At 44.1% G+C, this 23,582-nt stretch overlaps 1 protein-coding gene across 4 annotated transcripts in view; it reads left to right on the top strand.

Annotated features, from left to right (window-relative positions):
* The window catches only part of HEPACAM2 (HEPACAM family member 2), a 217,815-nt gene that overhangs the window by 26,679 nt on the left and 167,554 nt on the right, over positions 1–23,582 (top strand). For all 4 annotated transcript variants that reach the window (XM_029588890.1, XM_029588891.1, XM_029588892.1 and 1 more), the window contains exon 2: positions 13,002–13,352. In XM_029588890.1, coding sequence (XP_029444750.1) covers positions 13,002–13,352 — 351 coding nt within the window. The remainder of the gene's footprint in view (positions 1–13,001; positions 13,353–23,582) is intronic.

The following is a 23,582-nucleotide window of genomic DNA, read 5'->3' on the forward strand; positions in this document are numbered from 1 at the left end:
TCCTCCTCTACTGCAAAGCGTGCGGGGCCTCTGGAAGCTAGGGCTGTGGAAGTCAATCCCTGGATCGCTTGCGGTGACCTCTGGACTCCTCTCCCGGGGGATGCTGGGAGCAGTATGCAGATGAGCCTTCCGGTCCTCCTCTACTGCAAAGGTGCGGGGCCTCTGGAAGCTGGGGCTGTGGAAGTCAATCCCTGGATTGCTTGCAGTGACCTCTGGACTCCTCTCCCGGGGGATGCTGGGAGCAGTATGCAGATGAGCCTTCCGGTCCTCCTCTACTGCAAAGGGTGCGGGGCCTCTGGAAGCTGGGGCTTGATTTCAGCTAGTTAGAGAGTGCATCAAGCTAGCTAGAAAGTACATTGTACAAATCTCATCTTTGTGTACCTTTCATCACTCCAAATCACATAAAATCTTCATTGATGTCTGCTGTGCTGTTCATACCTCTGACTGTGCATATAAAAAACTGTCCCCCAAAATCTAGCCCACCACCAAAACCTTACCCTGAGTTACTAGTTGCCCCTCTTATAGTGGTATAAATAGTTGACATATAAGCCCCTCACATAGAGCATCTCTCTCGCTCTCTCTCTCTCTCCCCCCCAAACTGTGGTAAAATATCTATGTGGTACTAGGAACATTATCCTAACCAGGTGCTATTTAGGTCCCTAAATTCAGCTGAAAATCCACCTAAATTTAAGCAACTATAATTTAGGCACCAAGCAATTTTTGAAAACTGACCCCATACTGGTTATTAATCACCTCTCAGGGTTTCTGGATTTGGGAAATCCACCTGGGGAGCGGCACAGGACTGCAAGCCAGAACTCTGGATGGAACAAGGGCCGATCTTCTGCCTAGCCAGCCCCCTCTCCCATTGGTTGAGTTCTTGGGTTCTGGGAGACAGTAGGTCTCTGCAGCAGCAGTACATCATAGTGAGTCCATACAGGCTAAACATGACTAGGCATGGCAGGGCTGGACAGCGTGGCTAGGCAGGCAAGACCAAACAGGCAAGGTTGGACAGGCAAGGCTGTAGGCAAGGCTTGGACAAGGCAGATAGGGCATGGCAGGCTGGATAAGGCAGGCAGGCATGGCAGGCGAGGCAAGGCTTAGAACAGTGGTTCTCAACCTTTTTTCTGTCGGGACACACCTGACAGATGGTTCTCTCATGCCTGACACACTGACCCATGATCGTCATGGGGCTAGATGTAAAAGTACAGTTTGCATCCACGGGAACCCCCCTGACCCACAATAATGGATGTAAAGCAGAATTATGACATTCCCCATACAACTCACCCTACAAAAAAGATATTCTGGTTCTGGTGTTATCTCAGTAACAGCAACTCAAACTCCTTCTACTTCCAGGCTCAATAGCCCTACCTATGAAAAGACAGCAGTTTACCACCAATGCATGTCCTCTTGAGAAAACACAACAAATAAGACCGACACAAACACTTACATGCTAGTAAAATATCTCATCTCAGTAACAGACACAGAACCGACCTAACATACTCCCAGGATCTGTAGTAATGCACATAAACTAATCCACACACATTTACACCTGTATTATGGAATACACTCAAATAGGAGCCACCCTATCTATGAAAAGGCAACACTATAAATATTAAATCAGGCCCTAAAAACCAATACACCTCTTATTAGGAAAACAGAACTAGCAAGCAGCTATAGATCCCTACACAGAAATAATTGTAAAACTATACTAATAAGCAGAATAAATGTTTCTAAACAGCTATGAACAGAATAACATCCAACAATTAAAAACTCATAAAAACTATTTAAAAATTATCCAAACACCAATAAAATATTTCAAAAAAAGCAGACACATCACATAATATTAAATAATTAAAATGGCAGTCAATCAAGAAAAATAAACTTAAAAAGCCACCTTTACTTACCCCCTCCAGCAGCTCTCCTGCTCCTCTTCCATGCAGGCTGTGGCACACACCAGAAGCAGCAGTAGTGGCTAAGCTCTATAATCATGGTTCTCTTCCTTAATGCCCATGTCTCACACACACACACACACCATACCAGTCATGCCATGACCAGTTTCTGTCTCTCACACACTAATCATCTCCCAGTCTTTGACACACACACACACCAGTCACCTTCCTGAACAGTTTCTCTCATGCCATACACACACACACACAGGCTTCCCACTCCTGTGTTCTACTTACATATACAGGCTTCTCACTCTCATAATCACTTTCTCTGTCTCACGCACACTCACCAGTCTCCCATGCTTGTTCTCTCCACATGCACAGGCTTCTCATTTCTATAATCACTTTCTTTCTCTCTCACACACACACACACACACACACCAGTCACCTGATCTCTCTCATGCATACACACACACAGGCTTCCCACTCCCATGTTCTTTCAGATATACAGGCTTCTCACTCCCAAGCTGTGTCTCACACACACCCAGTTTTCTCACTCCCATGCTCACTCTTCACATGCACAGGTTTCTCATTCCCATAATCACTTTCTTTCTCACACACACACACACACAAGTCACCTGATCTCTCTCATGCATACATACACAGGCTTCCCACTTCCATGTTCTGTCTTACATATACAGGCTTCTCCCTCACATGCTGTGTCTCACACACACCCAGGTTTCTCACTCCCATGCTCACTCTCTTCACATGCACAGGCTTCTCATTCCCATAATTACTTTCTCTCTGTTACACACACATACATACACACACACATACATACACACACACACACCAGTCTCTCTCTCATTTCCATGCTTGCTCTCCACTGCACAGGCTTCTCATTCCCTGAATCACATTCTTTCTCTCATATTCACACACACCAGTCTCTTTCTCTCACACACCCCGTCACCTTACCAACCAGTCTCTCGCTCTCATGCATGCACACACACACAGGCTTCCCACTCCCATGCTCTTTCTCTCACATAATCAGGCTTCTCACTCCCATGCTTTCTTTCACACACACACACCCTTCCCCCGCCCCCCCCCCCCCCCCCCCCCCCCACCCCCCCCCCCCCCCCCCCCCCCCCCCCCCCCCCCCCCCCCCCCCCCCCCCCCCCCCCCCCCCCCCCCAACACCAGGCTTCTTACGCCCATGCTTTCTCACATACCCAGATTTCTCACTTCAGTGCTTTTTCTCTCTCTCTCACACACACACACACACACACATCAGTCACTTCCTTAACTAATGTCTCACACTCTCACATACACATCAGTCATCTCCCTGAGCAGTCACTTTCATTGTCTCTCACATATACACCACATCAACTCTGTGACCAGTTTCTCTCACTCACAAACGTGCTCTCAATCACAGGCAGGCTGGCTGCTTCTTTCTCTCTCTCACTCACTTCCTCCCTCCCCCACCCGGAGCACAAATGGTAGCTGCAGCAGCCTCCTCCTCCAGCCCCCGCAAGCCAAGAAAGTAGAATTCCATCGACCGCGGAAGGCTCCTGCTGCTCTCTCCTTTCTCGATTACCGGCTGCTTCGATTGCCCGGGGGCCGATGATGCAGCTGCCGCTGCTACTTTATCACGCGGCACGGGCTGGCTCTTTCTCCTTCCCGCGCACCGCGTATCGCTTCCTGTTCCAGGTCACGGGGGGGTGGGGGGGCGCGCGGGAAGAAGAAAAGGCCAGCCACAAGTGCCACAGCTTCTTTTAGCGCCACTGCCGTTCCCGCTGGGCTTGAACGTGCTGATAGCCCGGCGGCAACGGCAGCAAGGAAGAAAGAGCAGTGGGAGAGACCCGGAGCACGCGACACACTAGCCGGCGCTTGGCGACACACTAGGGTGTCGCGACACACCGGTTGAGAACCGCTGGCTTGGAACATGGAGGCAAGGCAAGACTGAATACTAGGAAGGACCTGAAACTAGACAAGAGACAGGCTTAGACAAGGCAAGGAGAGGATTCTGATATAGGCAGGACAGGACAGGATACTTGGAATAGACAGGACAAGACCAACAGGACAGACTAGGGCAGGATTTTGACAAGGCAGAGAAGGATAACAAGGAAAAGATAACATATAAGCCTGAAAGCAACAAGGCAAGAGGCCCATAGGCCACTAGGTAATAGGAAGACCTGGATAGGCCACAAGGCAAGTGACAAGACAGAATAGGCCCAAAGGCCTCAAGGCAAGGCAGGAAGCTTGAAGGCATGAAGGCCACAAGTCAAGGCAAGGCACAGAGCAAGAAGGCCCAAAGACCACAAGGCAAGACAAGGAGCTAGAAGGCCTGAAGGCCACAAAGCAAGGCAAGAAACAAGGGTCAGGTCATTGAGCCCAGAGTGACACCATGAAAAGACAAGGGTTACATAGGGCTGATACTTGGACATGGCAAGGGCAGTGAGGAAGAACTTGGCAATGCTAGTGGTGAGGCTTACTGAGGGCCTTTGCTGGTAAAGAGGCATCATTGCAGGAGTCAAGAAGGTAAAATAAGGTTCTGTACCAGGCGAAATCCTAACCCCATCCATTAGTGGGATACAGTTGAAAAATGGCATCAAATATTGATTCACTAGCACATGCAGTATGGTTCTTTCAAATTGATGTGAATACTCCACAGGCCCTATTCCGTATTCCAGGCAAACAATAATCTCACATCCAGTTTCGTTCCTCTTTTCTTGAGCATAAACCTTTTATTCTGGAGTCTTCTTCCCTTCTAATTAGTCAAAGAAAATAAACTCTCCTTCCCCCACCATCCATCAATAAATATGATCATAAAAAGAAAACAAAGTCCTAGCTTCTTTAAGGATCTATTTTTTTACCTACTCTAATATCATTCCATTTCTGTTACTAGAGACCAGGTCTGGGTTAAAGAAGGTTTTTGTTGTTATTTATTTATTTATTTATTTATTTAAGGTGTTTTGTATACCGTCATTTGGTTTCGCCATCATAATGGTTTACTTACATCAGTTTACATAGACATGCAGCAACTTACAGTATCATCATTATAGAGACGTTAATTGTAGAGAAATTATTTACATTGTTTAGCTCTAAAAGTTCATAATAGTTCATTTTGATAACAACTTATTACATATACCGAACTCTTGCATACTTCAATGTGTTACTTTCTGCAGGAAGGGTTCTTACACGCTGTTGTTACTTGGTTGGTGATTTTTCCTTTTTTGCATTGTGTTGTGCTTTTTGTATTGTGTGCTGTTTGAGTGATTCTGCAAATGCTCTTGTGAATAGCCAGGTTTTAAATTCTTTTTTGAAAATGTTAATGATTGGTTGTGTTCTTAATCCAATTGGTAGTGAATTCCATAGTTTTGGGCTGGCGAAGGATATGGCTCTTTCACTTGTTGTTTTTAGTCGCGTGATTCTTGCATGAGGGATTTTTAGAAGGCCTTTGTTCTTTGATCGTAAGTTTCCTTTTGGATTGTGAGTTATAATGTATTTGCTTAGCCAGTTGCTTTGTTGTCCCATGATAATTGTATGCAGTGTTGTCATTACTTTGTATACTATTCAGTATTTTATCGGAAGCCAGTAGTATTGGTGTGATGTGCTCCTGTTTTTTTGCTCCAGTCAGAATTCTTGCAGCTGCATTCTGCAATATTTGAAATGGACATATATTAGAGATTGGTAGACCAAGAAGAAAGGTGTTGCAGTAGTCTAGGTTAGAGAAAATGAGTAGTTGTAGAACTGTTCTAAAATGATCTTGCGCGAGGAAAGTTTTAAGACGTCTGAGTGTCAGTAATTTGTGGTATCCTTCTTTAATCCTGTTGGTTATGTGTGCTTTGAATGATAGTTCCTTGTCAATGGTGATACCAAGATTTCTTGTATAGATGACCGGTGTTATTACAGTCTTTTGGTTATCTGTTATGAGTGGTTTCATGAGGGCATTGTTGTTCCTTTTGTCTAGAATGACTATTTCCGTTTTGTCTATGTTTATTATTAGTTTCATTTTGTTTAGTTGCTTTTTTATTTCTCTAAGGTAGATAGACGTTCTGTCGTATGTATCTTGTAGAGTTTTCTGTATAGGGACCAGTATTTGTATATCGTCAGCGTATAAGAAATGTATCAGTCCAAGGCGTTCAAGTGTATGACAAATTGGAAGAAGATAAATATTGAAGACTGTAGCTGATAAGGCGGATCCTTGTGGTACTCCTGTGTTGAGGTTCACTATATTTGAGAGGGAGTTGTTGAACATTACTCTGAAACTTCTCTGTGTTAGGTATGAAGAGAACCATTTAAGCGTGTTACCCATTATTCCTATTTCAGCTAGTCTTTCAATTAGTATATCATGGTTAACAGTGTTGAAGGCCACTGATAGGTCCAGGAGGATTAATAGGTAGTTCTGTCCTTTGTCGAAACCTCTAAGCACTGTGTCATTTAGTGCGAGCACTAGGGATTCTGTGCTTAAGTTTTTTCTGAATCCGAATTGAGAGTGGTGAAGAATGTTGTTTGTGTCCAAGTAGTTGGATAGTTGTATTTGGACACTTTTTTCTAAGATTTTTGCCATGAAAGGTAAATGTGATATTGGTCGGTAATTTTGAATATTCTCAGGGTCTAGGTTGTTTTTTTTTTTAATAATGGTTTTATGATTGCTGATTTTAAGTTGTCAGGGTATTTCCCTTTGGTTAGGGAAAGGTTTATTATTTTATATTTTATATTTATATTATTTTATATTTATATTTATTTATATTTATTAAATATGTCACCTCAAGGCAATGTACAATACAAAAAAGCATATGAATTCATGATATAATAAAAACAGAGATACAATATATTGTGATTATGTGTGTTTGGTAGATCCCTGGGTGCTGTGGAGGTGACCATGCCCACGGGGAGGAGCCCAGAGAGGAGCCACAGCCCTGGGCTAGACTCGTACTACACAAACACAAGAGTTCTTTTATTAGACAGCTTGAAGAGAACCACCAGAGGTGGCAGTAGGGAGGCAGTCTAGTTGTTGCAGTCTCAGGGACCTCGGCAGAGGGAGCCCTTCTCTCCTTGGTGACATCAGGAGGTTCTGCAGCAGGTCTCCCAGCGAGGAGAATCTGTGGATGAGATAGACTGAGAATTAGCGTACTCACTAGGTGTTTGCTGTTGATATGCGATTCCACCAGGTCTGCTGTTGAAGGTACAGGCACCGAGGCAGGGAGAGCAGGCCCTTGAGGAGCGAGTACCTGTTCCTTGTAAGGCACCTGAAATAAAGCAGAGGGCCCCCGAGGTTAGCATGTACCCCGAAGAGCAGAGAAAGAGAGTTTCCTGCGGCAGCACGAAAGCGGCAGAGTAGCGTAGCAAGAACAGATTCAAGTCCTTGTTAACTCGGGGAGCTAGCAAATTAGTGAAGGTAATATACCCAGATGGCATGATGTCAGCATGAGGGAACACCCTCGAGGTTCGTGCCAAGGGTGGTAGAAAGATGTGGGTTGCATGCGCGCACGCACCCTAGTAGGTACCTGGGAGGAGCAATGGCGGGAGACTGCACCATAGCCATTCAGGGGACGCCAGAGAGGTTGGCTTGTAGGCACGGTGATAGCCATCTTGCCCAGGTAAGCGGGAGGAGCCGTGAATAAGGTGAGGCAAACTGCAAAGCCGTCGAGGATCGACAGATGCAACAGTATCCCCCTTCAAACGGTGTCCACACTGTTTCCTACCAGATCTTGGTTTATGAGGATGCAGATGATGAAAGTCCTGTAGCATCTCTTTATCCAGGATATTAGACATTGGTGTCCAAGAGTTTTCTTCAGGGCATACCCTTCCCATGACAAGAGGTATTCCCATACTCTGCCTCGTCTTCTCACATTGAGAACTGCGTCTGCTTTATATTCAATGTCTTCTTCAGCATCGATAGGTGTAGCTTCAGATATCTTGTTGGAGAACTCATTAAGGACCAATGGCTTCAATAGTGAGATATGGAATGCATTATGGATCTTTAAAGTAGATGGTAGCTTCAGACTGTAAGTGAGATTGCCCAGTCTTCAGAGAATGGGAAATGGTCCAACGAAGCGAGGAGCAAAGCGAGCTGAAGGAAGTTTGTCTTAAGTGCTTCGTGGAAAGCCAGACTTTATCACCAGGCTTAAAGTCTGGAGCCTTGCAGTGATGAGCATCGTATGCTCTCTTTGCTTGAAGTCCTGCTTTAACAAGCATCTCTTTTGTCTGAGTCCAAAGCTGTTGGATATCTTTGGCAGTAGATTGCGTTGCTGGGGACGACACTGATAACGGAAATGGCAGTGGTGGTGGAGGTAGTCATCCGTAGACCACTTCAAATGGTGTTGATCCAGTGGATGTTGCTGGATGAGAATTTATGGCAAATTCTGCTCAGGGCAACAGTTCACTCCAATCATTCTGGCGAGTATTCAGGTAGGCACAAATGAACTGCTTGAGTGTCCTGTTCATCCTCTCTGTTTGCCCGTTGGATTGAGGATGGTATGCCGAGGTGAAGTCAAGAGAAATATGGAACTCCTTACATAGTGCCTTCCAGACGTTAGCTGTGAATTGGGCTCCACGATCGGAGAATATGTGCTTAGGCATGCCATGCAGGTGGAAGATGTGCGTAATGAATAGCTTGGCGAGCTCCATGGCTGTGGGTAAACCTGGGAGAGCCACAAAATGAGCCATCTTCGAGAACCGATCGACGGTTACCCAAATGGTGATATTTCTACCATGAAGTCTGTGGCAATATGTATCCATGGTTCTTCTGGCACTGGCAAGGGTTGGAGTTGACCCCATGGACGACCCGGCGGTGTCTTCTGTTTAGCGCAGTTTGCGCAGGAAGCGACATAGGAGAATGTGTCTTCCTTCATGGTAGGCCACCAGTAATAGGTCTGAAGTTTAGACAGGGTCCTACGTTGACCAGGGTGTCCTGAAAGTTTAGAGTCGTGACTCCAAGCCAATAACTTATTTCAGAGGTTCTTGGGTACAATAGTCTTTCCTGCAGGTACTGAATGGGCAGCTGCCAATATGACCTTATCTGGGTCAATGATGTGTTGCGGTTCCTCTGGAATGTCCTCGGAGAGGAATGAGTGAGATAGAGCGTCAGCTCTGATATTCTTATCTCCAGGGCGAGGGCGGTACTTGAGTACAAAGTTGAATCTGTTGAAAAACAGAGACCATCTCGCTTGCCTATGATTCAGGCGCTGTGCGTGGCGGAGGTACTCCAGAATCTTATGGTCTGTGAAGACTGTTACTTGATGTTGCACTCCGAGCCAAGGGCGCCATTCTTCGAATGCCATCTTAATAGCCAGGAGCTACTTATCTCCTATTCCGTAATATTTCTCTGCAGGAAAGAAGCAACGGGAGAAGAATGAGATGGTTGTGGAACTTTAGAATCGCCAGCCCTGCTTAATACGGCCCATAAGCCAACGTCTGAGGCATCAACCTCCACGATGAAAGGCTTGGAGGGGTCTGGGTGTCGAAGACATGGCTTGCTTGAAAATATTTTATATTTATATTTATTTATATTTATATTTATTAAATATATGTCACCTCAAGGCAGTGAACAATACAAAAAAGCATATGAATTCATCATATAATATAAACAGAGATACAATGTGTTGTGATTATTGTGCTTGGTAGATCCCTGGGTGCTGTGGAGGTGACCATGCCCACGCGGAGGAGCCCCATGAGGAGCCACAGCACTGGGCTAGACTCGTACTACACAAACACAAGAGTTCTTTTATTAGACAGCTTGAAGAGAACCACCAGAGGTGGCAGTAGGGAGGCAGTCTAGTTGTTGCAGTCTCAGGGACCTCGGCAGAGGGAGCCCTTCTCTCCTTGGTGATGTCAGGAAGTTCTGCAGCAGGTCTCCCAGCGAGGAGATACTGTGGATGAGATAGACTGAGAATTAGCGTACTCACTAGGTGTTTGCTATTGATATGCGATTCCACCAGGTCGTTGTTGAAGGTACAGGCACCGAGGCAGGGAGAGCAGGCCCTTGAGAAGTGAGTACCTGTTCCCTGTAAGGCACCTGAAATAAAGCAGAGGGCCCCCGAGGAGCGGGTACCCAGGTTAGCTTGTGCCCCGAAGGGCAGAGAAAGAGAGCTTCCTGCGGCAGCACGGAAGCGGCAGAGTAGCGTAGACAAGAACGGATTCGAGTCCTTGCTAACTCAGGGAGCTAGCAAATTAGTGAAGGTAATATACCTGGATGGCGTGACGTCAGCATGAGGGAACGCCCTCGAGATTCGCGCCAAGGGTGGTACAAAGATGTGGGTTGCTCACTTGCGTGCACCCTAGTAGGTACCTGGGAGGAGCAATGGCAGGAGGCTGCACTATAGCCATTCCGGGGACGCCAGAGAGATTGGCTTGTAGACATGGCGTTAGCCATCTTGCCCAGGTAAGTGGGAGGAGCCATGAATAAGGTGAGGCAAACGGGGCGAAGCCGTTGAGCACCAACGGATGCAACACAATGATAAAACCTAAACCAAAATAGCGAATAATCAACTAGCTAACAAAATTAACCAAAAGTATGCCAAGTAGAATATTTCTCAATCTACAAATGCAGTGGAAAACAGCCATGCCTTACAGTGCTTTAAGAACAACAGACAATCAGAAATTAATTTCAGTTCTCTGAGCATAGGAATTCCACATTTTTTGAGCTATTGCTGGAAAGAAATTGTTCCCAATCTCAACTAATTCGACCTTCTCCCAGCCAGATTATATGACATTTTCCTGGTATATTGCTTTATGAAATAGAACAGAGTTATAAACATTATTCTATACTGTACAGGCAGCCAGTGACGATTCTACAGAATCAGAGTAATATAGAGATCCATATTCAGTAGGCCATTTAATGAACAAGTTATCCAGCTAAAGTTACCCAGATAATCAGTCCCATATATTCAGTCCTGCTGAATATACTTGGTTAAAGTTATCTGGCTACATGTAACCAGATAACTTAAAGACCTTACCAGCTATGTCTCAATATAGCTGTTTACATTTTTATTTATTTAGATATTCTGCTTTTTGCACTTCTTTCAGTGTTTCAAAGCAGATTACATTCAGGTAGTGTAGGTATTTCCCTATCCTCAGAGGGCTTACAATCTAAGTTTGTACCTGAGGCAATGAAGGATAAAGTGACTTGCCCAAGGTCACAAGGAACAGCAGTGGGATTTGAACACTGGTCTCCTAGTTTGGCGCCCACTGCTCTAACCTCTAGACTACTGGCTGGATAATTTGGTATTTATTCAGATATCTTCAAAGGATATTCAGGTAAATAAAGTAAAATATTTTTTTAAGTAATTTGCGGGCCATCAGCCCAATGCCTACCCTCCACTCCATTATGCTACCTTCAGTTTACGCTTCCAGCACTTGTCATAGCAGAACAGTGATGGAAGTACCAGGAGCAGGTAAGAGGTTACCTTGCCACAGTAGGGTTTTTGATGGTCCAGTGGGGAACAAGTAATGTGAGCGGGTGGGGAGTGGGCCAGCAGGGAACCTTGGATTACAAAATAACCAAATGGGGAAACAGGAGTTTGGGCAAGTTGAGACTCCCCCCCCCATCAAAATTTACTATATGGAGGGGTTTGTGGGAAGGGAGTTCGTACAGCTTGGCCCATTAGGGCCAATGTAAACATAATGAGGGGAAGGTGAATATCTATGTAGACATCCTGTTTCTACCATGATCGGCCACAGGTCTACCTAGTTAGGCCTTGTTTGGGCCTGCTTCTTGCACATGCAGAACAAAAGTCTTAAAAATAAAAACCCATTTTCATATGAATAGAGGTAGAGACGAACTGAGACATGTTGGCTCTCAGGGCAGATTAGTAATTTGGCTTCCAGCCTCACCAGCTGTCCTCTCCCACGCTGAAACCTCACAAGCCTCCATCCTGCTCCTCTCCCTGCATGTGGCAGAAGATCATCAGTGTAGTGGCAGTGTGCAGGAAGAAGAGATGGATGGTGGCTGGTGAGTTTCAGTGTCCTATTGGTAGTGCCCTTGTCAGTTGCCTGTTGGCCCGCCCCTTAATCCAGCTCTGAATAGAGAGAACAACTGCTGAATTGAGCTTCCATGTATTTAAATGTACTCAGGTTTTGCCTTGTTCATATTCCCACAGGGTTTCAGAAGAATAAAAATGACAATGCACTGTATATCACATTTTATAGAGCCTAGCATAAAACCATTTGATTAATTTTAAAATATTCTCAGCTAACTTTGCAGGTTATCACTTCCACATTTTTGCAGTGGAACAAATGTTAACTTCTGCTTTTCTTTCACCATAAACAAAATTAATGAAGGCATTGATTTTAAAACTGAGAGGAACTTTCTCATTCTGTATGCATATTCCAGCACTCATAATGTTGGGCACAAGTGTCCGCAGGCTGAGCAGCATGCCTATGATGAATGAGTGTGTATACAGCAATTGTTGTCTTGTCAGTTGGCTTTGTGATTTTGTAACTGCTTTTTTCTCTCACATTTACTGTATTTCCACTTCAACTATAAGCACTTTCCTATCTGAACATATTAATAAGTCTTAATGGAATCATCATTGTCAAGGAATAAGGATCAACAAACAAGTTGTAGGTGATACTTCATACCTGAGACTAGTTTACAGAGTTTATCATCCCTTCGTCAGGTCAGTGAAGGGAGGATTGTTCTCTAAAGGTAGTCACAAATCTATTTATTCCAATAAAAAGGATTACATACAACTTGTTTGGCCCATATGTCTACATATTCAAGTGAACTAGCATGGCAATCACAATACTTTGCATGAGAAATAGTAAAATCCACCTTAACAAAAATAAATTCAGTTTCAGAAACCACTGGTTATTTCCGGTGGTTTCTGAAACTGAAAGCCTCATAAAGCTTCTAATTGTGAGCACAGTGAGGTTAATTTATTTTCTTTCAGTGGAAGTAGGATTCAAGTTTTAATCTCCAGGTTCCTCAGTTATGTATGTCTAAACCATAAGTCTACAATGCCTGCTCTATTTAGTGGAGGTTTTCCTTTATTAGCCAATCTTCTGAAGATATTTGTGCTTGCTTGAAGACATTTTGTAATAATGTATAAAAATCATATTCTTTTAAAAGGTGCAGGCTTAACTATGCTTTGGTTTGGTTTGTTTTATTCAGGCACTTGCTCGACGTTTACATTGAAAGTACCATCACACACTGTCCATGGTATTGAGGGAGAGCCACTTGTACTGCCTGTCCACTATGATGTCAATACTACTGCTTCAGAAATCCAGATCATATGGATGCTTGCGAGACCTCAGTCTTTTTCCAGATATTTACTCAGCTCTGTGAATAAATCTGTGGTACCGGACTTTGAATATCAACCCAAATTCACTTTGATACCACTTAATGCATCTCTGTTGATCAATCCATTAAGTTTTAGTGATGAAGGCAATTACATCGTAAAAGTCAACGTCAAAGGTAATGGGATGGTATCAGCACAGGAGAATATCCAAGTTACTGTTAATGGTAAGCCACTAATATCAATATGTTTTTGACTGCTTATGATATATGCTATTAACCAATGAGTCTGCACAAAAAAAAAAAAAATCTACTGACAGATAAATGCTAACTCATTTTTATATGTTCAGTACTTGTGAATTTGTTCTAAACTGAATATTGTATGATATTTTAACTTAATTCATTTGGCTGAGCTTGTGTAAGCTTTCTATATGACAAGTATGGAAACTGGATGGATAAGAATGATATCTGGAAAGGGCTTGTCATTGTTTACAGAAATGAATGCAAAATGAGGTCCCAGTTTAGCCAGATCAGTCCAGTAGATAAGTACAGTAAATTATTAATTCTATCTACAGTGTTTCTTATCTGCTTCATAAACCGGTACTATGTACCACTGATGACCTTGGTGAAATAAACCAGGATATGTTTGCATTCTTTATTCTCAAAATTTACAAGCCAAACTTGAACTCAACTATGCTCCTATTTTTTAAGTGAAAAAAAACCAAACTTATGATATCTCCAATTATAGCTACCTAATTTACTGCCTGATTCATTAAGACCTTTCTCCCATTCTGTATCTATGCGAAAATACTTTAATGAATTAGGCCCTGTTAGCTATCAATGAATTTTTATTTTGTTTCACAATTTAAACAGATACAAGAATGAACAAAATATTGTTGGATGTATTTGCGCACATAGAGGTTGAGTCACCTCTGGCATTTGGAGCCTTCAATTGAAAAATAGTGCTAGATAGTCAGAATCTGCCAAATATAAACTGCTGTAAAAGAGTTTATTTAGGAGATTAAAGACAATCGAACATAAGAACATGCCATACTGGGTCCATTAAGCCCAGCATCCTGTCTTCAACAGTGGACAATCAAGGCCATAAGAACCTGGCAAGTACCTAAAAACTAAGGGGTAAATTTTCAAAGGGTTACGCGTGTAAGATATACGCGTAACCACCAAAAAGCTGCCCCAAGCTGCCCCTGCATGCGCCGGGTGACACTCACAAGCCCCGGGATGCGCGTATGTACCGGGGCTTGCAAAAAGGGGTGGGGTGTGGGCGCTCCTGGGTGGGGAGGGGACATGGCCGGAGCCTCCAGGCACAGCGGCCATTTGCCGCTGTGCCCGGGATCGCAGGCCAGAGGTTGGCCGGCGTGCGTAACTTCTTCAACAAAGGTATGGGGTTTTTTTTAGATAGGGCTGGGGGGCGGTTTAGGAAGTGGAAGAGAGGGGAAGGGAGGGGAAGGTGGGGGGAGGCGGAAGGAAAGTTCTCTCCGAGGCCACTTTGATTTCGGAGCGGCCTCGGAGGGAACGAAGGAAGGCTGCGCAGCTCAGTGCACGCAAGTTGCACAATTGTGCACCCCCTTGCATGCGCCAACCCTGGATTTTATAACATGCGTGCGGTAGCGCGCGCATGTTATAAAATCGGGCGTAGATTTGTTCGCGTTGGGTTGCGCGAACAAATCTACGCCTGCGCGCACCTTTTAAAATTTGAACTTAAATGTTATTGTCGCTAGTAATAGCAGTGGCTATTTTCAAAGTCAACTTAATTAATAGCAGGTAATGGACTTATCCTCCAAGAACTTATCCAAACCTTTTTTAAACCCAGCTACACTAACTGCACTAACCACATCCTCTGGCAACAAATCCCAGAGTTTAATTGTGCGTTGAGTGAAAAAGCACTTTCTCCGATTAGTTTTAAATGTGCCACATGCTAACTTCATGGAGTGCCCCCTAGTCCTTCTATTATCTGAAAGAATAAATAACCAATTCACATTTACCCATTCTAGACCTCTCATGATTTTAAACACCTCTATCATATCCTCCCTCAGCCATCTCTTCTCCAAGCTGAAAAGTCCTAACCTCTTTAGTCTTTCCTCATGGGGAGCTGTTCCATTCCCTTTATTATTTTGGTCGCCCTTCTCTGTACCTTCTCCATCGCAACTATATCTTTTTTGAGATGTGCTGACCAGAATTGTACACAGTATTTGAGGTGCAGTCTCACCATGGAGCGATACAGAGGAATTATGACATTTTCCATTTTATTCACCATTCCCTTCCTAATAATTCCCATCATTCTGTTTGCTTTTCTGACTGCCATAGCACACTGATGTCTCTTTGGTATCTCAGGAAAAAATATTTGGGATACACAAGCAGTGGAGCCACCATGGATACACCATTAATGTCCTCTGTTTTAACTCCTTCCCCTCTCTTCCTACTTGGCCCACTAGGTATTAGTCACCCACACACTTATATTTGCCTCCTGGAACCTTCAACTTAGAAATAGTGGCATAAATAAAGGCAGCGTTCCCCATGACTACTCCCTCTATTATTACATTGTTTCTCGGAATGCTCTGTGGAGTCTTTCAGGGTAGATGGTGCATAGATGGAGCCATTGTGCATGTTCCATGACAGGTAAGGCTCCATTGGCCAATTCCTCAGCCTTGCTGTCCTGTGTTATAGGTAATTGTGAGATATTGAGCCTATTACAGTATTGCAATGGTTAAGTACTGAATGGTCCTTGAAAGGGAAAGGTGTGTTTTGTAAGGATACTATCACTGCTGTACATTCAGGAGCAAAACAGCTGTCATTCTATTTCTGCATGGCAGGCTGCAGGGCTTTTCTTTTGTGGAGGAGGGACTAGGGATGTGAATCGTTTTTTGACGATTTAAAATATCGTCCGATATATTTTAAATCGTCAAAAATCGTTAGGGCCACGATACAATACCAATTCCCCCGATTTATCGTCAAAAAATCGTAAATCGGGGGAAGGGGGAGGGCAGGAAAACCGGCACACTAAAACCCCCTAAAACCCACCCCTGACCCTTTAAATTAAATCCCCCACCCTCCCGAACCCCCCCCCAAATGCATTAAATTACCTGGGAGTCCTCCGTAGCGGCGGTCCGTGGCTAAATTGGGGGAAGGGGGAGAGCACGAAAACCGGCACACTAGATCGTGAGGTCTTCAGCCGGTGCCATTTTTCAAAATGGCCGCCGCAAAATGGCGGCAGCCATAGACGAAAATGATTCGACGCAAGAGGTCGTTCCGGACCCCCGCTGGACTTTTGGCAAGTCTTGTGGGGGTCAGGAGGCCCCCCCAAGCTGGCCAAAAGTTCCTGGGGGTCCAGCGGGGGTCAAGGAGCGATTTCCTGCCGCGAATCGTTTTCCGTACGGAAAATGGCGCCGGCAGGAGATCGACTGCAGGAGGTCGTTCAGCGAGGTCCGGAAATCTCGCGAGGGTTCCGGACCTCGCTGAACGACCTCCTGCAGTCGATCTCCTGCCGGCGCCATTTTCCGTACGGAAAACGATTCGCGGCAGGAAATCGCTCCTTGACCCCCGCTGGACCCCCAGGAACTTTTGGCCAGCTTGGGGGGGCCTCCTGACCCCCACAAGACTTGCCAAAAGTCCAGCGGGGGTCCGGAACGACCTCTTGCATCGAATCGTTTTCGTGAATGGCGGCGGCCATTTTGAAAAATGGCGCCAGCTGAAGACCTCACGATCTAGTGTGCCGGTTTTCGTGCTTTCCCCCTTCCCCCGATTTAGCCACGGACCGCCGCTACGGAGGACTCCCAGGTAATTTAATGCATTTGGGGGGGGGGGTTCGGGAGGGAGAGGGATTTAATTTAAAGGGTCGGGGGTGGGTTTTAGGGGGTTTTAGTGTGCCGCTGGACCACCAGGTAATTTAAGGCATTGGGGGGGGGGGATTTAATTTAAAGGGTCGGGGGTGGGTTTTAGGGGGTTTTAGTGTGCCGGCTCACGATTTTAACGATTATGACGATACTTTACACACACAAACGGCAACAATACGATTCCCTCCCCCTCCCAGCCGAAATCGATCGTTAAGACGATCGAGGACATGATTCACATCTCTAGGAGGGACTGGTATATTGTTTATCTATTTTAATGTGTTTGTATTATTTATGTATAATTTGATTGTTATACTGTTTGTATTATTTGATGGTTAGGCTATTTTTATTTTGTATTGTATTAACTTGATTATCTATTTGTATTATGTTGTAACATTTTGAGTACAGTTGTTTTTTTTTTTTAAAGGCATAAACCAAAATTAAATGAAATAAAGAAGGACAAAGATCATATAGAGAAGGAAAAGATTTTTTTAACATGTTAATAGTAGCTGGTGTGACCGATAGCCAATTTCGGTCACCAGTAAGCCCTGGGAGAGTCCTGAATTCCAGCTAGAGCAGTGTAGGTCTGTAAAGGGGAGGATACCATTCAAATGCAGCCCCTCCCATTGGCAGGTCTAGAATGGCCATCCCGCTGAGATGTTTTTTAAGCATTTCCCTAGGGGGAGTTTATGGGCAGTCTTTTATGGGTTTTGTGAAGTTAGGAGGTAGTTCAGGAGCTTAGCCTTTGTTGTTTTTTCAGGCTCAGTCAAAGAAAGCAGGCTAACCTAGCCTTTGGAAGCTGACCATGGCTGGGAGGGTTTCCATCCAATCTACAGACTAACTATTTGGGTTACCCCTCTGGGAATAGTTTGGGCTTTTTGCATTTTCTTCATAGGAGGCCTAGTAAAATTCTGTGCACCACCTGGACTCAGGAATTGGGGAACCCTGTTGTTGGGGCTTCCTAGGTTAGGGAAGACCTGCCCCTCTACACCTCAGTGAAGAAGGAGGAGGTGGTGATCCAGTGCCAAGACCCTCTAGTGTTAAATTGGTTTACAAGGGGAGGAAGTGTTTGACTGCCTCTTCCTATCTGAAGGGAACATTAGAAGCTGCTGTTCATCTAGATTCTTCCCATAAGGGATTCAAGCATCAAGAGAACATAAAACTGTGAGTAGCAAATACATTGAGAACACTGAGGACACCACACAGGAGTCTTCACCCTGGGGAGAGAAAGAAAGAATTTTGAAGCTCTCTGTGCCAAGACTGTTTTGCATATTTGTATCTAGGGTTGGAGAGGAATCCCTGCCTCACCACCAAAAGCCAGGGCCTCCACGCCTTTTACTGCTTGAAAGTGGGGACACCCTGAGTGCCTGTGAGAGATACTTCTGCACAGATTGCGAGAAAGAACTGTGTAGTACCCAGATTAATTGTGGGGCTAAGACTGAATAGATTGAGCCCATTTACCACTGCTTATCTGCAAGTACACTTTATTTTTGGACACCACCTTGGAGTCTGGAGTGGTTTTTTTGCATATTGGACCCACAATGTGAACTTCACCATGGGATGCTCCTCTCCCTGGGGCACACAAACATACCAGAGACACCCTTAGCACTCGGGTCCTTTGAAGGCAACTTTCACCCCATCCAATAAAGAGACTATGTCAGGGTCCCTGTCCCCATAAATAAGTTTTTGGCCCCATCCGTGTAGGATTGGCACACCGGGGTGGGGTTACACTGGCATTAAAGATCCACAGTCTATACTTGGAAGCTTTCTAACCCATTGGTGTTTTTTGGGGAGTGGGGTTTGTAAGAGCAGTTCTTGTATAATGTGACTGATGCATTTTTGATCATTGATTGCTATGGACCAGCCAGATGCATAAATATCTAAGACTGAAGTGTGAGCAAGTGTTTCTGCTTTCTTGCTCTTACATGGAGTTTACATTATTCATTGTACATGCTCTGTGTGCTTCTTCTTTCTTTTCCTATAAAGAACCAATGTCAGAGCAATTTTAGCATGACCAACAGTGATACTGAGACTGATAAGTCATTCCATGGCTTGGACCAGAGTCAGTTTCACATATCTTACTTGTTCAATGATGGCCTATTTGCCATTTTCAATCTCAGGAAAACATTTTAAATATTTGACCAACGTTTCAAATAATTATTCCCCATGGCCTTCTTTCTGGCCTTTGGATGAATTGACCTTTAAGAAATTACAGATGACTTTCATTTCAACAATATAGAGGTTCCACCCACTAGCAAACAGGATAGAAGTCAACTTATCAGACTGGTTTTGACTACCATAACAAATACTGCACAAAGTTACCATAGAGAAATTGTAAATGAGGTTTATTATGAAGAAGGTCATGGTAGTTAAGGCTTCACATGGGGTGTTTTCTCTTTTCAGTTAATTAAACAGAGCTAACATTTTTGCTTAAGAATGTTTATATAGACAACTTCTCCAGATAAAAATAAAACATAAAAACACTTCACTTTTAAGAAACCAGTACAGAGCAACAGAGATACTGTCCTGCATTTTTAAGCCTTTAGTTATCATGCATAAGGAGCACCTTATTATCTTTTGTATACATTTCTGAACTCCAGAAGAGTGCATGTGGTGCTATTTTCCTGCCTTGTTTAGCATCTTAAACCAGTAAATGCCTTGACTTTAGGGATCTACATTTTCAAATGTACACAGATGTGCATTCAAGTCTGAAGTTATGAAGTCCATATTCAAAGGGGTTGGTCCAGCTGAGTTTTTACATGTTCCGACCTTTGGAATGAGTAAGTTTTAGCCAGGTAAGTCATTACCTGGTTTACCCGGATAAAAAGAGGGAGCATGGAGATGTTCCAGGGAGGAGCTTGAACTTAAGCAGATAGCATGGATATTCAGCTTTGTCTGGCTAGGTTTAGCTGGTTAATTTTCATCTGTTTTGAAAGCAGGTCCAGATTTATTAGGGGAAAGTTGCACAGATAATTTTAAACTTAATTGGGTATATTCAGTGGGATTGGTTTCCTGATCAATATCTCAACTATAGTTACCCTGGTACATTTGCTCAGGTAATTTGTTGCGCACTGCTCTGCTCAATATTTAGCTCTATATGTCTATTATTAAATGCAGAAGAAGCTGAATGGATTTTCAAAATCTAGATATTCACTCTTGATACTCAAAGTACCCTACTGAGATATATAGGGCCACATGTACTAAGCATTTTTCCCATACACACAAAGAGGTATGGGTTCAGTTTTTAAACAACCTGTTTAGTGACGATATATCTGGCCAGTTAGGTTTAAGAAAAGCTTAGTTGAGCTTAGCTGGCTAAGTTACGACTGAAACATTGGATAAATCTATCCAGCTACAACATAACCAACTAGATTTAAGCCGGCCTTTAGTACACATGGTGATAGGAAGCTATCTTACCCAGCTAGCTTGGAAAATTCACTCTGGTTAGCTAGACCTCTGGGAACACCCACATGTTAAACATCTTAACATAGCTGCTTTGAGAACACATGTGACTCTGGTTAGTTGTTCAGCAGGAGTTCATTTTTGCATTTCGCCAGCTAGGTCTATTTGAAAATCTACCCCAACATGTACTATATTGCAATAATTTGGGAATTTAGACACAATAACTAATTAAAATTACCAAGCAGTAAAACTGGATAGCTTGATCCCTGTGTACTAAGATAATATATGCAAAAATATCACTTGGTAACTTCTAGCATGTTATCAGAAATAACAATGGAATGGTATCTCACTTTACCATGCACTAAATAGACCATGTGAGAAACGTAATGTGTTGCAGGAACCCCTACCCCACCACCATTATCCACACCCACACAAATGTGGAAGCCAGATCTCCATAGCTCTCCTAACAACTACTTCATCAGTGCTGTTAAGAGAGCAACTGGAGCCAGGAAAGGATAGTTCTTTACCTAGAATTTGGCAAATTCTAAGTGTAATCCCACCTCTAGAAGTGGGCTGTACTCCAATGGCGCCATAAAAATATTTAATATCTCTTCAGGGCTGGAACCCTGGCTAGCTCTTAAAATACAGTCTCTTTTTCCCAGAGCATGGATCCTTGGTTGGATGGGGGGGGGGGGGAGGAGGGGGTAGTTATCTTTTCAGGGCCCAGAATGCGAGGGGTGCCTTTATCTACAATCTTTGTCCCTGGGAGATGGTTATTTGTTGTTTTGTTAAACGTGTGTTGCAGGTGCCAGTCACCATGCTGGAGACGAGTTATTAGTGTCCAAAATCAAAGTCTCTTTACTGTTTAAAAAAATCAGCTGGAATATGGAACATAACTTATTTCCAATCACCACAACACTTTCTCAATTTAAATTCTTTTACAGGCTCTTTCCTCTATCTTGCAGGAGTCTTCCTTGTCGGCAAGAGATCTGTCCACCCTCCTGGATTAGTTGGAATGGAGGTCCCCATGGGCAGGGGAACCCTAAACTGGTTGGGAAAACCCCTTCCAAAGAAGGCCAAAATCCTGTCCTTACATAGAGTCCAAACCTCTCTCTTCCCAGGGTGAAGACACCGGATGGGTGTCCTCAGTAATGTAAATAGGTTCTTACTCAGAGTTAGCAGATTTTCATGATCTTTACTCTTGTTCTCTTTCTTGTTTTTTGTTTTTTTCCTGTGGGGATCCCAAATGGGTGGATTCATGTGTCCAAAGAGCAGCTTGGGCTGTTTCTCGCTCCAAGCAGGAAGGAAAGCAAAAACTTTCCTCCTGGGCCACTAACCAAACGTCTTTCTTGTCCCCAAAAATTCTAACACTGGTGTTGTTCCTTGCAGCAGGTACCACCTCTGAAGGGCAGGTCTTCCCTTTCCCTGGGAGTCCCAAACACAAGGTTCCCGTTCCTTGAATCCAGGAAAGGCCCAGGTGTGTCACAAGGCTCCTACCAAGCAAAAGTCCCAAATTCCCAAAATTAGTCCCAGGACAATCACTCTGCACCTATGGAGAGGGTTTCAACAGTGGAGTCCTCAATCTGTCCCATAGGGTCCTGGGCAGGATGGAGCCCAGGCCTCCGGGCAGGTAAAAAATCAACCGCGGGAAAAATTATCCAGTCTTCCTCCAAAAATACAAACTATACTGCCCTCCACCCGAGCTCTCTGTAGAAAGCTGCTATATAACCTCACAGGAGGGGAAAGTCCTTCCCAGCACCCTCAAAGGGAGGGGCTGCACTGCATAGATCCTCCCCTAATTATCTTTCATCACTAACTGTACTGCCTGACATACCCCAGGGCTTACTGGTAACCAGACTGGCTGTCGGTCACATAAGTGTGATGTCCTCTTGCTTATCTGGCCCTTTCTATTTCATACCTTTATATCGATTGAAATGAGAGAGTGGGCACAAGTTTCTAATTTGTTTGTCTTTCTGTCTTGTCTTCTGAGTGTGTAGGCTAAATTCCTTTTATTTTTAATTTTTTTTTGGCATTTTTTTCCTCTTCCGTGGTGAAAAGAAAAGAGAAAACGGATGTCTTTCCCTTCCAAATTCCTCCAGGTAGCATGGGGTGGGACCGATGGGCTCAGGCTGTCTCAGATGGCAAGTGGGATGGAGCTGTAGATCCGTTATCTTCGCTGCCCAAGGTTTTCCAATCAGACAAAGATGTCCAACTGGATTCAGATCTGTTTGTAGCTTGTGATAGTGCTTTAATGGAATTGTCTAAGTAGGAGCTGAGTTTTTAGTCTGGTGTTGTCTGCTATAAAGTTTATTATAATTTCACCCCTGTTTCTTGTGAACCAGCATGATGGGACCACCGTCTTGAATGTTGGTATATAAAAAACTTAAATAAATAAATAAAATAAATAAAGCACTTAGTTAAGATCCAAATGATGTCCAGTGATGTAACTTTTGAATTAATTTTGCAAGCTATTATAGAAATAAAGTAAGCACTAGGCTCTAAGGTGAATTGTTTGGAAAAAAAATCTTTAAATCACCTAAAAGGGCAGGTTTCAATGCAAAATACTACTACGAAAAAAATGCTGTGAGGGCTTAATTTACTAAGCATTTTTCCCATAGACACAAAATGGGAAAAACCCTTATTAAATCAGGCTCCATATCTGATAAGCAGATACATGTATTCTCACAGGACAAGCAGGATGGTTGTCCTCACAAATGGGTGACATCGAGGATGGAGCCCACCACGGAAAACTTCTGTCAAAGTTTAAACAGAACTTTGACTGGCCCCTACTGGGCATGCCCAGCAAGGCACTGACCCTGCAGCCAGCAGGGGTCTCCCTTCAGTCTTCTTTTTTCCGCGCAGCAGTTGCCACGCGGTGAAAGGAGCTCTCTTACCACGTTCCTGACAGGAATTCGGTATTTTTCTTTCCGAAGAAAATTTGCCCCTCAGGGGTCTCCCTTCGACAAATTTTTGTCACCTCCGCGGAAACCGGTAAGTTTTTTGCCTTTTTTCTTCGACTACCGTCGAATTTGGCCCTTGAGGCCTGTTGGAAATTACCGAGCCCGCGACTAAATTTGGCCTTAAGCCATGGCGACGGGGTTCCGTCGATGCCCGGATTGTACCCGGACTATGTCAATCACAGACCCCCATAGGGTTTGTGTTTTGTGTTTGGGTAGTGAGCATGATGTCCTGACTTGCACCAAATGTG

The sequence above is a fragment of the Rhinatrema bivittatum genome, chromosome 2 (genome assembly GCF_901001135.1).
Source record: "Rhinatrema bivittatum chromosome 2, aRhiBiv1.1, whole genome shotgun sequence".
NCBI classification, from domain to species: Eukaryota; Metazoa; Chordata; class Amphibia; order Gymnophiona; family Rhinatrematidae; genus Rhinatrema; species Rhinatrema bivittatum.